This window comes from Camelus ferus, chromosome 2, assembly GCF_009834535.1.
Source record: "Camelus ferus isolate YT-003-E chromosome 2, BCGSAC_Cfer_1.0, whole genome shotgun sequence".
Lineage (NCBI taxonomy): Eukaryota > Metazoa > Chordata > Mammalia > Artiodactyla > Camelidae > Camelus > Camelus ferus.
In genome coordinates, this window is record NC_045697.1 from 2,168,151 (window position 1) to 2,180,688 (window position 12,538).

The window sequence follows — 12,538 nt, forward strand, 5'->3', positions numbered from 1 at the left end:
ATCCACCACCCTTCTGTAGCCCATTTTCATATTTGCAGACAAGGGTGATTCTGGGCTCTCTGAGTGTCTGGGAGGCCGAGGTCTCATGGGACCAGGGAGAGATGGGACCAGGGGCGATAGTCACCCCGAGAGTCACGCTGCAGGGTCCCCTGTGTTGTAGGGTTTTAAGTGCTCACTTGTGTTCAAGCATCTGTCCTCACACTGACCCTGTGGAGTGTGTGCACACCCCCATTTTACAGGTGGGGAGACTGAGGCACAGAGCTATCTGGCACCTGCCCTGGTCTGTACATCAGAGCACGGTGGAGCTGAGATCCGGCCCTGGGTGGCCTGGCCCCACTCTCCGGGCCCTGCTGTGCCGCCCGCCAGCCCCAGTGCCTGACTGGCCGCGGGGCCCGGTGGGGCAGGAGTAGCTGCGGTAATTTCCGCTCCAGCCCTCCGCAGCCTCTGGGCTTCCTCCACTGGGTATTTTGCTTCTGTCTGTGTTCTCCCAAGCAGAAAAGCAGCCTGAGGGGCAGGTCTGGTGTCCCCCTGTTCTCATGGACACGCAGTGTGGCCTCGTGTGAGACTGGCATGCGAGAAACTGAGTCCTTGGACATGAAGTCCCTGTTACTCTAGGATTTCAGTGTGTGACTCCACAGATTCCCCAGACTTCAGCCATGTCTCTTAGCTTGTCTGAGCCTCAGTTTCCTTACCTGCACTGTGGGGCTCCCTGTGCCCCTAATATGAGATGCAGGGAGCACAGGGTCACAGACCAAGTGGTGGCCTGGATCCTGGTGCCCTCAGTGCTCAAGCCATGCCCTCGCCTTGCCTCCCAGGAAGACTGGCCCCCAGGCTGCTCCCAGTTCCAGCTACTCTGCAGCGTCTTGTGGATTGGGAGTGACCCCCACCCCATGGGGCTCTGGCAAAGGAGTGTCTGGTACTGATGCAGCCAGGTGCCTGGGCAGTGGGTGATAGTGTCCCCGAGAGGGACCCCAAGTCCTGCTCTCCCAGCAAGAGACCCCTGTGCTGGGCCAGACTGGCCCTGTATGGACTGGGCCGGCAGGCTGTGGTTTGCAGAATTCTCCTGCTGGTGGAGACTCGAGCTGAGCAATGTCCTTCCCACCCGCACCTCTGAGCCCCACCTTGGCATGGCCCCGGGGGGCAGCAGGCACCCCGGGGAAAGAGCAGGGCCTGGGTTTGAATCTCCACCACTGCCCCCCAGCCCGCACCTATGCTCCATGTCCCAAAGCAGGGATGGGGGCTTGCAGCCGATGCGGTTTGCTGCCATCCCTGCACCCTGTGCACCTGACGTGGGGCCCGGGGGCGGACGCCTGGCCCTCTCCTTGCTGGGTCGTTCAGGATGCCATTTCAGAGGACAGAGCTGGTGGGTGGGGCTCTCCGCCTGCCCTTGGGGAGACACAGAGAAAGCAAGACCTTAGGTCTGCCCTGAGGAGCCTCTCACCTGGGCAGGCTGCGCCCAGGGGCCCAGTGCAGCTGTGGAGCGGGGGCAGCACTGGAGGAGAGTGGGTTGCTCAGGAATGGCCTCGGCTGGACCTCGCAAGGAGCAGGGTGCTGGTGGGTGACAGGGAGGTTGAGGCTGACGTGGCCAACGCCCCTGCTCTGTGCTCAGGACAGTGCTGGCGCCCCCACCATGCACAGGGGTGGTTGTCTTGGTGCTTAGAGCCTGCATCTGGCTTTTAGCGGGCAGCAGCTGCCAGGATGGTAGGTGCCTGCCCTGAGCTGCTGCATCCTGCGCGGATGGTCATGGTGTCCGTGAGAGGACGGGTTGGAAGGGTGGGGACACGCTTGAATGAGCCCAGGATGGAGCCTGCTTCCCAGGGGAGTGGCTTGGTTTTTTGTTTTGTTTGTTTCACTGTGGTAAAATGCACGTAACACAACATTGACCATTTCAACCGTGTTTAGTGTGTTGTTCAGCAGCCGTGAGCACATTCATTCCTGTCCCTGTGCCACCATCACCACCGTCTGTCTCCAGAATCTTCCCAAACTCTGTCCCCATTAAACTAACTTCCTCTTCCCTCTCCCTGCACCCGCTCTTCTTCTTTTTGTCTCTGCTTTTGATGACTCCAGGGACCTCTTATAGGTGGAATCACACAGCATTTCTCCTTTTGTGACCAGCTTGCTTCACTGAGCACCGTGTCCTCTAGGTTCCTCCAGGTTGTAGCAGGTGTCAGAATTCCCTTCCTTTTTAAGACTGAATTATATTCCACTATGTGGATGGGCCACATTTTGTTTATCCAGCCGTCAGTGGACACTTGGATTGCTTGCACATTTGAGCTATTGTGAGTAATGCTGCCGTGAACACGAGGATGCCAATATCTCTCCGAGCCCTTGCTTTGAATTCTCCCGGCTGCGAGCCCAGCAGCAGAACTGCTGCATCAGATGGTGGTTCTCGGTTTAATTTTTTGAGGGCCTGCCGCGCTGTTTCTGCACGACTGTACTGTAGACACTTCCCCCGGCGGTACCCGGGGGCCGGCTTCTCCGCCTCCTCGCCAGCACTTGCTGTGTTCTGTTTTGTTTTTGTTTGTTGTTGAAAGTAATAGTCCTAGTGGGTGTGAAACACGAGGTGAAATTTAAAACGTCATTTCAGACGAACTTATTTTGTTGTATTTTGCTCCTTTCTCCCAAAATAAGGGCAGAGAGAAGTGGAAGTCGAAGTGGTGCATGCTTTACTCTCTGAGGGAACTGCGGGATAACAGCCCAGCGGGCTCGGCTAGCTGCGCCGGCGCCCTGACCGCGCGGCGCCTGTCTGGACCGGGCTTTCTGGACGCTCCTCAGCAGGAGGGCCCTGCAGCCGCTTCCAGGCCGTGTCCCCGGCGGGACTCGCGTGCGGCCCTGTCTGCCGGGCTCGTTGTGCGTTTGCGTGGAGGGGTGTCTTCTCCTGGTCGTTGAACCTCTGAGATGAATGCAGTGCTTTCGCACTGGGGATGCTTCTCCTGAGGAGCAACTGCATTCGTAACGTGGGTGAGGTTTGCCTGTACCCCGGGGGGACCCGCAGTGTCTGTGCACAACACAAGGTGGCTGGAGGCCTGAAGGCCGCTTTCTGCTCAGACGCCCTCCTCCGCAACTTAATTTCCCCATGTTATTTATTGCTGTGTAACAGACACCCCAAAACTTCATGCTAGTTCCATGGCTTGTGATTCTGTGGCTCTGGGATCACTCGGGCAGTGGCATTTGGAGGGCGGCCTCAGGCATAGCCTGGGGCCCTGGTGCCAGCTGTTGGCCGGGCCGCCTCGGTTCTGCTCGGTGGCCTCTCTCCAACAGGGCGGCGGGGCTGTGTTGGCAGCGACCACACCTGTGCGATGAGGCAACGGGGGGCCAGACTTTACCTTTCCTCCCCTCCCCCCAAACAGACAAGCAAACAAGGAACGCGGAGAACGCCTCCCTGGGGCAGGCGGGGGCCTGGCTGCCGCCATGTCTCCCTCCCTCCGTCCACACTGAGCACAGGGTCTCCTGGGCGTCTGGCCCGGGCTTGGACACTGGGGGCCACAGAAAACTCAGAAGTGGTCCTGCCTCAAGGTGTTGGGCCTGGTGGCTGGGACATGTGATGTCAAGGGTCACAGGCTCTCCCCAGAGGTGTCCCCTGAAAGCGTCGCCGGCTGAACGGTCAGGGGTCAGAGGTGAGGAAAAGCCACCTTTCGCAGCAGAGTCTCCCTGGGCTCAGGTGGGGCCCCGAGGCCGCCAGGGGGAGCGGAGCGGCGGCTGCGCTCCCTCCAGGCCTCACCGGCCGCGTCCCCAGGAGCACGACGCCTGGAGGAATGCCGCCGGCTCCACTCCCTTCGTAATGTGGTTTTTTATAGTCTGAGGACTGACTGTGCCGCGGCCTCTGCCAGCTGACTGTAAGCTTGGGATTAGAGGCCTGGCCCTGGGGGAGCGGGGCGGTCCGGATGGGGCCTCCTCCCTGCACAGCCGCCAGTCGGCCAAGGTCCTGGGCTTGAGATCTCAGCCAGGGCACCCTGCCCCAGAGGGACCCCACCCAGCCCTCCTGGGCAGCGGGTGCCCCCTTGGTCGGCGCCAGGGTGGGCCTCGCTCTGCTGCCCGGTCAGAGGCTCTGTGGTGCCGGGACGTGGCCCCTCTCTGGGTCTCAGTTTCCTCATCTCTAAAGCAGGCACGTCACCAGGTTTGGGCCCTGGGTGGCCGCCCAGCAACACAGCCGTGTTGCCACGTGTGGGGCTGGCCCGAGACCCTGGAATTCAAAGCGGCGAGCGTGACCAGGACGGTTTTAGTGTGGCGCTTCCCCGTCCTCCCTGTGCGCCCTCCTCCTGCCTTTCTTTGGGCAAAGGGCGGAGGGCGAGGCACCGAAGGATTCTTGTGCGGTGACAGCACGCCGGGTGTCCAGCCCACGTGACCTGTGTCCCCATTCACTCGACCACGGGACTTCATTCACGCTGGCGGGGCTCCGGCCCGGCCCAGGCCCCCACGGCCTCTCTCTGCCTGGCACCCTTGCAGCGGCAGTCCCCAGGTGCCCCCTCTGCCCGAGCCCCTGGGCTGGGATCTCAGCCGGGCCTTCCCTCTGTGGGTGGGAGCCCCTTGGCGGGACCTCAGCCCCATAGCTGCGCACTGTGGGCTCCAGCCCCCAACCAGGAAGAGGGGAGGGCTGTGAGGTGGAGCAGGTGCCAGCACCCCTCTCACCACAGCCCCGGGTAAGGAAGCAGAGTCATGCAGCCACCCTCCTGCAATGTGCATCCCGCCAGCCACCCCCTCAAATGAATGCGGGGCCCTCCTGTGCATCCAGGACACCCTCCTTGGCCTCCTCCCGTGGCCCCTTTCTCCAGAAATTCCAGCTCCTGCTGCTGGCCAGGGAGACACAAGGTGGCTGATGGCCTGGGACCCGCAGACAGGACTCCCTTCCCACCTGGTTGCTGCTGCACAGCCTGGGCCCCGGGCAGGGCTGGTGCCCACAGGCCTGGGAGAGCTGGCGCCTGGCCCGAGCTGCCTGGACCGCTCGTGTGCTGACTGGGGCCGGAAGAGGCTCACCACGGCGCTCCGGGGACGCTCCCTCCAGCTTGGCGTGGGGGTGGGGTGGGGGGGTGCTCTCCGGCTTGCTCCAGCTTCTGCAGGCAGTCCCCATGCCGGCAGCCCCAAGGCCACCTTGCAGGGGTCCCACCCCACCCGAGCTCCGGCTGGGCTGACACAGGTCTGTCCCCCGTCTGCAGGGGCTGGAGTCTTCTTCCTGTCCTCGGCTGAGGGAGAGCGGATCAGCTTCCTGTTCGACTGCATCGTCCGCGGCATCTCCCCGACCAAGGGTCCCTTTGGGCTGCGGCCGGTTCTCCCAGGTTCGTGAGGGAGCATGGCCGGGTGGGGAGAGCCAGGTGGGCTGCCTTCCCTCTGCCCTGCCCCGCCTCCCGTGCACCCGGGAAACCCAGAGCATTGCTGACCTGACTGCATCGAGCGATCACACCACCAGGCTCCTGGAGGCACAGCTCCTCCTCCACGGGGTCTGAGGTGCGGGGACATTTGAGGGCCATGGCTGCTGGCGGGGACAGCTACATGGCAGCTGCGCCAGGTGGATTAGCAAGAAGCCAGAGATGGGGATCCTGGAGACCTTCCGAGTGGGACCCAGTCTCCCCGACCTGAGGTCGCTGGGAAAGTGGGTCAAGACGGGCTCTGTCCGAGCTGGTGCTCAGGCTGGAAGCCACCTTGTGAGGTGGGGTCTCAGCACGTTGGGGTGGTGGGGGCAGGGGCTGCCCTGAGCTTGCCTGGTCTTCTCCCCCGACTCTCGGGGCTGTGGCCGGGCACCGTTCTTCAAGTGTCCTGGGCCAGGGGTGGTGCTGGAGCCCGGAGGGGCCACGCTGCCTGGGCACTTTGCCACTGTTACCGCCCCTGCCCAGTGAGGCAGCGCTTGTCCCCTTGTCCAGACGGGAGACTAAGGCCTGCGGCCGTGCAGCAGGTGGTCAGTGAGCTCACATCTGCAGGCTCCTTGCGTGGGCAGCACAGCTGGGACAGGGGCAGGCGACATGCCAGCTCCCCCCTCTCCCAGCCTTGGCACCTCAACCCTCCAACCCCATAAGCAGGCCCAGGGCAGGTGGGATTAGTGGGAAGGAGGCGGCTCCTGTGACCAGAGCCTTTCTGCCCCGGCTCTGCTGGGTGGTGTTGCAGCGCCCTCTGCTGGCACCTTCCTGAACCGCAGCCACAGGTGTGGTGTGGGTGGCGGGGCTCCTAAGGGGCCGATGTGGATGGGGAGGGTGTGGACAGCAAAGACATGGACAGGGCTGGTGGGGCTCTGCTCTCTCAGTCTGGCCGGTGTCGCACTGACGCCTGTGATCATCGGGGAGACTCCTGAGATGTGGCCTTCACTTGGTCAGCAGCCTTAACACTCTGGGATTTTGGGGTGTCTTCTCGAGCTGACCTCTGCTTGGTCAGACCCAGGTGGACACTAAGGCCCAGAGGCAGGACTCACCTCACACAGGAAGAGGTGGGAAGGGAAGGGGAGAGGTTAGAGTTCCAGGGTCCACCCTGCCCTGAGCATCTCCCGTGCGTTCTCTTCTTGATCCCGCCACGACTGGGACGCGCTGTCTCTGAACCCACATTTTGCAGACGTGGCTGCGTGGCTCAGGGAGGGAAAGTGGTGGAGCCGTGAGTCCATTCAGCGCCAGCGTCTTACTGCCTCACCAGCGCCAGAAGGGTGCGCCTGGTGTCCTGACCCTGGATGTCACCAGGGTTGGTCCCACCAGCGCCAGAAGGGTGCGCCTGGTGTCCTGACCCTGGATGTCACCAGGCATGTCCGGGCACAGGACATCACTGGTAGTCTGGGGGCTGTCCTTAGGCTCAGGACACAGGCTGGTGGCTGGGGGACCTCTGGATGGGGGTGGTTTGGGTACCCAGAGTTTGGTGTCCAGTGGCTGGGATGCAGGTGTGGGGAGGAGCTGGGGCTCCCTGGGGACCTGTGGCTCTGTCCTGGCGTCAGGGCTGGACCAGGGTCCACGCTGCCCTGGACAGTGCTGGGGTCACCGTGACGTCCTGAGCAGCATGTGGGCTGTGGCCAGGATCCTGCGGGGAGCGGGCTGGGGCTGCCTGCTCTGCTGACTTTCTGCTCTGCTGCCGCAGACCTGAGCCCCGGGGGACCCGCCACCGTGGAGGAGCGAGTTGCTCAGGAGGCCCTGGAAACCCTGCAGCTGGAGAAGCGGCTCAGCCTGCTCTCCCACTCCGTCCGGCCGGGCAGCGGAGGTGGGCCATGGCCTGGGCTGTGCGGAAGGGGCAGTGGCCCTGGGGCCAGTGCTGGCGGGTTGGGTTTGAATTCTTTCCCAACCACCGGTGATGCAGCCTGGTGAGGCCGTGACTGCACCATCTGCACCGCCTCGGGTGCTGGGTGCTGGGCGCAGAGGACCCTCAGCTGCTGCAGCTCTCGTGAGGGGAGCCAGCCACGGGCGGGAGGGGTGCTGCCCTAGGTCTCCTGGGCAGAGTAGGGGAGCTCTGCCGGCCTTCTGTCCTCTGTGGCTGCTGCCAGCCCCACGAGTGCACAGTGGGGACAGCGGCACTCCAGTCTAGGCCTGCCCCCTGGAGCAGGGCACTCAGATGTGCACGGAGCCACCTCCTTCTTGGAGGAGAGGCTCACATCTTGTTCCAAGGTAGACGGCGGGGAGGCACGTGGACTCCAGAGAGAGCTGGAGAGGGCTGGTGTGGTTGAGGAATAGGCATGGAGTCGGGGGGCCGTCCTGGGTGACACTGGGTGTGGAGTCCAGGGAGGGGTGGGTGAGCCAGCACAGGTGGTGGGTGTTGGGGGGTGTCAGCCCAGCTGAGGCTTCCAAGCTGCCCCGTCCCACCCGGGCCCCGCAGCAGCCTCAGCCCCGGCCCTCTGACTGTCCTGCAGGGGATGACCGCAGCCTGTCCGGCTCGTCGTCGGAGGCCAGCCACTCGGATGTCAGCGCCAGCAGCCGGCTCGCAGCATGGCCAGAGCCATCCTCGTCCTCGGCCAGCACGTCGCAAGAGGGGCCGGGGTTGGCGGCTGCCCAGGCCCCTGGGGAGGCTGCACTGGGCACCTCGAGGCCGCCCCTCAAGCCGCTGCGGCCGCGGCAGCTGCAGGAGGTCGGCCGCCAGAGCTCCTCAGACAGTGGCATCGCCACGGGCAGTCACTCCTCCTACTCGGGCAGCTTCTCCTCCTGCGCAGGCAGCAGCCTGGACGTGTGGCGCGCCGCCGACGAGTTCGGCTCCCTGCTCAGCCTGCCAGCGGCCGGGGCAGCCGAGCCCAGCCTGTGCGCCTGCCCGCCGGGGACGGCCGAGTACCAGGTGCCCACCGCCCTGCGGCCCCACTATGACACGCCCCGCAGCCTGCGCCAGGCCCCCAGGGACCAGACCCCAGCCTCGCAGGGCGGCCCTGACGACGGTACCGCTGGGGACTCGGGCGGCCAGATGTCAGCAGGGTGTCCCTCCAGCTGGCTGGGCGCAAGACGGCGGGGACAGGCGACAGACGCACCGGGCAGCGAGGCCACACTGCCCAGCCCGGCCCCCAGCGAGCCCTGGGAAACGGGCGGCCCCCACACCGGGCCCCCTCTGTCTTTCTTTTCCACGTGTCCAGTCTGTGGAGGACTGAAGGTAAAGCCCCCTCCCTGAGGGCAGCCCGGCTGTGCTGCAGGGTGGGGTGGGGCCCTGGCAGGGCTGCCCTTCGTGCTGTTGGGTCAGCCGGGGGCTGTGCTCTGTGGGGCGGGCCTGGGGGCCTGGGAGCCAAGCCTGCAGAGAGGGCCGTGGGACTTGAGGAGGTCCTGCTGGGACCCAGCTGCAAGTGCGTTCTGGAAGGCGGAGGCTCCGGCAGGGCAGGCTGGGGACAGCAGAGCCCCAGGGCCCGAGGAACAGATGCCCGAGCCGAGCAGGAACCCGAGGCTAACCTCCCTGCGCGTCCGTTGTGTGTGTGACGAGTTTCACCTGCTTGCCCCGCGCCTCCTTCCGGAAGCAGCACCGCAGGTGGCCCGCCCTTTGGGGAGGAAACTGAGGCTCGGGAGGCCTGGGGACTTGTGGGGTCTGGGTCTCAGAACTCCGGGACCCCCATAGCTCACCCACGCCTCTTCCTGAACCTGAGTGCTCCCGGGGTGAGGGGCCGGCAGGGTCCGGGTCAGCCCGCCAGGAGCTTGTGGGAAACTGCCAGCCGCCTGGCTGGGCTGAGGGCCAGCGGTCAGGACCAGAGGATGCCAGGGCTCGGGGCGTCCATTCGCGCTCTTGGGCCCTAGGCCCTGCCCGCGGGTCACCCCCGGGCGACGTGCTCCCCCGCGCCCCCCGCAGTCGGCCTGCTCACCTGCATGGATTGCGGCTGCGTGGTTTGCGCTGGCTCTGCCATCCCAGGCGCCCCGGGGAGGGCGCGGCCTGTGTCCCTCCGACCTGGGCTCGGCCGGCTTCGCCCCGCACAGCTCGCCCGTCCGTGTTCCGCTTTGTACCTTCACTGTTGGCTGAAGACGCTTGTTGCTTTTTCACATTTTTAAAACCTGACACAGTTTGTAATACATTCTTAGACTGGAAATAAAATTGTTTTTTCTTACCGCCTTGTCCTTTTCCGTGGCCAGCTCTCTCCACCTCCCGCCCTGGCTCTCCCCGCGGGGCCTTTAACTGTCTCTGAAATCCAGGGGCCTGGCCTCCCTTGACCTGAGGGCCACAGAGAGCAGCGGGAGGCCTCACCTGTCTGACTGGCCGCAGGCCTGGACACGCCGGAGGAGGCGCGAACAAGGAGGGCAGCCTCGGGCAGCCCCCGGGGCCCAGGGCATGTGTGCGCATGTGCGCACGTTTGTGTGCTGTGTGGCAGTCTGTGATGTGTGCGTTCATCTGCATGTTTGTGTATTGTGTGCGAGGTGGGTGCACACGGGTGTGGCATGCACTGTGTGTGCGTGCGTGTGTGCAGTGCGTGTGCATGTGGCGTGTGTTGTGTGTGCGCATTTGCGTGTGTGCACGCGCCTGTGCGTGTTGTGTGCATGTACCGTGTGCACGTGTGTGTTGCACGTGTGTTGTGACGTATGCTTGCATGCCTGTGCATGTGTGTGGTCTGGGTGATGTGTGCGTGCACATGTGTGGCGTTCTCAGGGAGGTCCTCTGTGGTCCCTTGGACTCCCTGTGTCCAGGTGAGGGTGGACACTCCACTTTCTGGGCCAGTGAGGGGCCTGGCTCTGAGCCTGAAGCGCCCCCAACCCCCCAGGCTCCCCCAGGTGGGCGGTGGAGCTCCAGGGACCCCACCTCCATCCCCTGGCACATCCTGGGGGGCAATGCCCCACCCTGCCACACCCATTTCACCCTTGTTCACCACCCTTTTGGGGAGGGGAGCCCTAGTCCCTGTGGATGCTGAGGATGGGGGTCTGGCTGGGCTCTGCAGTGAGGGGAGAGACAGGTGTCGGGGGGCTGAGCTGGCACCCTGCCTACTGACTGGGTGGCCCCCACAAGTCACTACTCCTGTCTGAGCCTCAGTTTCTTCTTCCACAGATGGGCCAACAGCCCCACTTGCCTGGGCACCAAGGCCTCTAGATAATGTGTGTAGGTGCTCGGTGGGTGCTCAGTCCTACTGTCACCCCCCCAGAGAGACCCACCAGCCTGGCTGCAAAAGAAAGAGCAGGGCACTGCTGGTACCTCGGGGAAGGGGGTTGCCCTGAGGGGCTGGGCTGCCCACTCCAGCCTGAGCCCCACCGCCCAGGCCCAGGCCCGCTGCGCTCCCTGTGATGAGCACCCCCACCCCGTGTGAAGCAGGGAGGGCTGGAGCTGGGTGCTCTGCTGTCCTGTGCTCTGTGGGGCCTTCCTGGCTGTGAACACTGGTCTCCTTGACCGAGGCTGATGGCTGGGACTTCACGGAAGGGCCATCTGGGGGGTGAGGTGGGAGGCGGTAACTGTGGGCCGCCCAAGGGGGATCTCAGCCCGAGGCTGGAGGTGGCATGGCCAAGGGCCTGAGTGCTGGGGGCTGGGCTGTAGGCATGGAGTCCCCGCCCAGCGTGGGGGGCCCGTCCTGGGAGGAGCCAATAGCCGTCACCTAGTGCGGCGAGGAAGCCCTGCCAGCACCAGCGGGTGCTCCGCATCTCCCCATGCAGCCCGGGGTGGCCGGGGAGGGGGTGGGGCCCCGGGGCCTCTCCTGTGGGGCTGGGCGGGCCGCAGGACAGACACCTGCAGGCCGTTTTTGCCTTCATCCGCTCTCTTCCCTGTGCTCACTGTTGGGCCTTGCGCTCCTGGCTGGGAACAACCTGACAGGCTCCGGCTTCGTCCTGCTCCTGCACCCCGAGGGCAGCCAGCTTCGCTCCCCCTCCTCAGGAGGGGGGCAGTGTGAGCGGGCTTTTCAGGTGCCTGGAGCTTCCTGCTGAGCGTCGGGGCTGGGGGTGACCAGAGAGTCCTCCTCGCCTCCCCGGGGCCATGTGCACCCACCTGCCCCCACCCGGTCCTGGTCCCCAGGGAGTGTGAACAGGAGGGTCTGCATTTGCTCATGACCCACGGCACCTCGTTGCGTCCTTTGGGTTCAATGCTGCACCTGCAGGACTGGCCCCCCAAACAGGTGGCATCTGTTGGTGGGCTCTGAGCAGTTAGTTGTGGGGGTTCCTCAAGGCAGTTGGCTCTTGTCCCAGGTGTCAGAGGTCAGACACACCCTCCCCAAGTCCCCAAGCCCGCCTGATCTCCTTTACACAGGAGGACGGATTTAGGCCAACCCGGGGTGCCCAAGAGCCCAGCCGGCACCGGAGTCAGGGAGCCGTGTCCGGAGTCTGGGCAGCACTGTTGCCCCCTGGAGACGGGGTCGGCTTGTGCACCCCTATTCCAACCAGCAGAGCCCCTGAGGCCCACTGCCAGGCCGCCGTCCCGGGAAGCACTTTCCTGTCACGTGCCCCCGGCCCTGGTGGGACCGGACCCATCTCCTCACAGGTTTGGGGGATGGAGGTCCAGGTGACAGTGAATGTGCCAGCAGTGGGCCACCGTGCCTTCCTCCTGATCTGCCAGCAGACCAGTCCCCCAGCTCTGAGGCCACCAAATGCCCGTCTTCCTCTGGACCCCTAGTCAAGCACCTCGAAGCAGCCACTCTGCAGGTCCCCCTGGCGGGGGTCACCCTGGGTGCCCTATTCAGAGCAGGGGGCAGGGCACAGGGCCAGAGTGATGTCACAGCCCTCGCACATCTCACGGCTGCAAGCCCACCGCGCAGCCAGCGGCGTGTAAAGCCCAGCGTGGCTGTGCGCCTGCAGCGCGGTTTACAGGAACGGGCCGCTCTGGGCTTGGCCTGGGGCCTGGGCCGCCGAAGCCCCACCGCAAACAGGGCCATGTGTGTGTCGGGGCGGCCGGGCCCCGGGCTGCTCTTGGGGAGCATCCGGGCTCTCGGGCTGGGAGCAGGGTGAGCAGGAGCAGGATGGACAGACTGACACGGGTTCTCTTTGCTCTAGGGAGCCGCTGCCTCTCCCCCTGGGGTCCCGGTGACGCATTCAGGTAGGCCTCGTCTTTGGAACCAGCTCTCAAACAGCCACGGGTCAAGGGAGGTGGGGTCAGAGTGGCTGCAGTCACAGCCCCGCCGGAAAGTCCTGTACCAGATAGGACAGCAGTGGGGAGCAGGGTCAGTGGGAGGCGGCTGATGCTGGGGAGGGGGTGACAGTGGACAGTGGGGTGTCAG

General features: G+C 64.6%; 1 protein-coding gene across 6 annotated transcripts in view; it reads left to right on the forward strand.

The window, feature by feature from the left end:
• The window catches only part of DOK7 (docking protein 7), a 34,148-nt gene that overhangs the window by 16,910 nt on the left and 4,700 nt on the right, over positions 1-12,538 (forward strand). For all 6 annotated transcript variants that reach the window (XR_004324552.1, XR_004324553.1, XM_032493150.1 and 3 more), the window contains 4 exons: positions 5,154-5,273; positions 7,045-7,164; positions 7,808-8,529; positions 12,315-12,357. Coding sequence is in view for 4 of the 6 variants with exons in the window: in XM_032493150.1 (XP_032349041.1) it covers positions 5,154-5,273; positions 7,045-7,164; positions 7,808-8,529; positions 12,315-12,357 (1,005 nt within the window). In the remaining 2 variants the exon portion in view is untranslated. The remainder of the gene's footprint in view (positions 1-5,153; positions 5,274-7,044; positions 7,165-7,807; positions 8,530-12,314; positions 12,358-12,538) is intronic.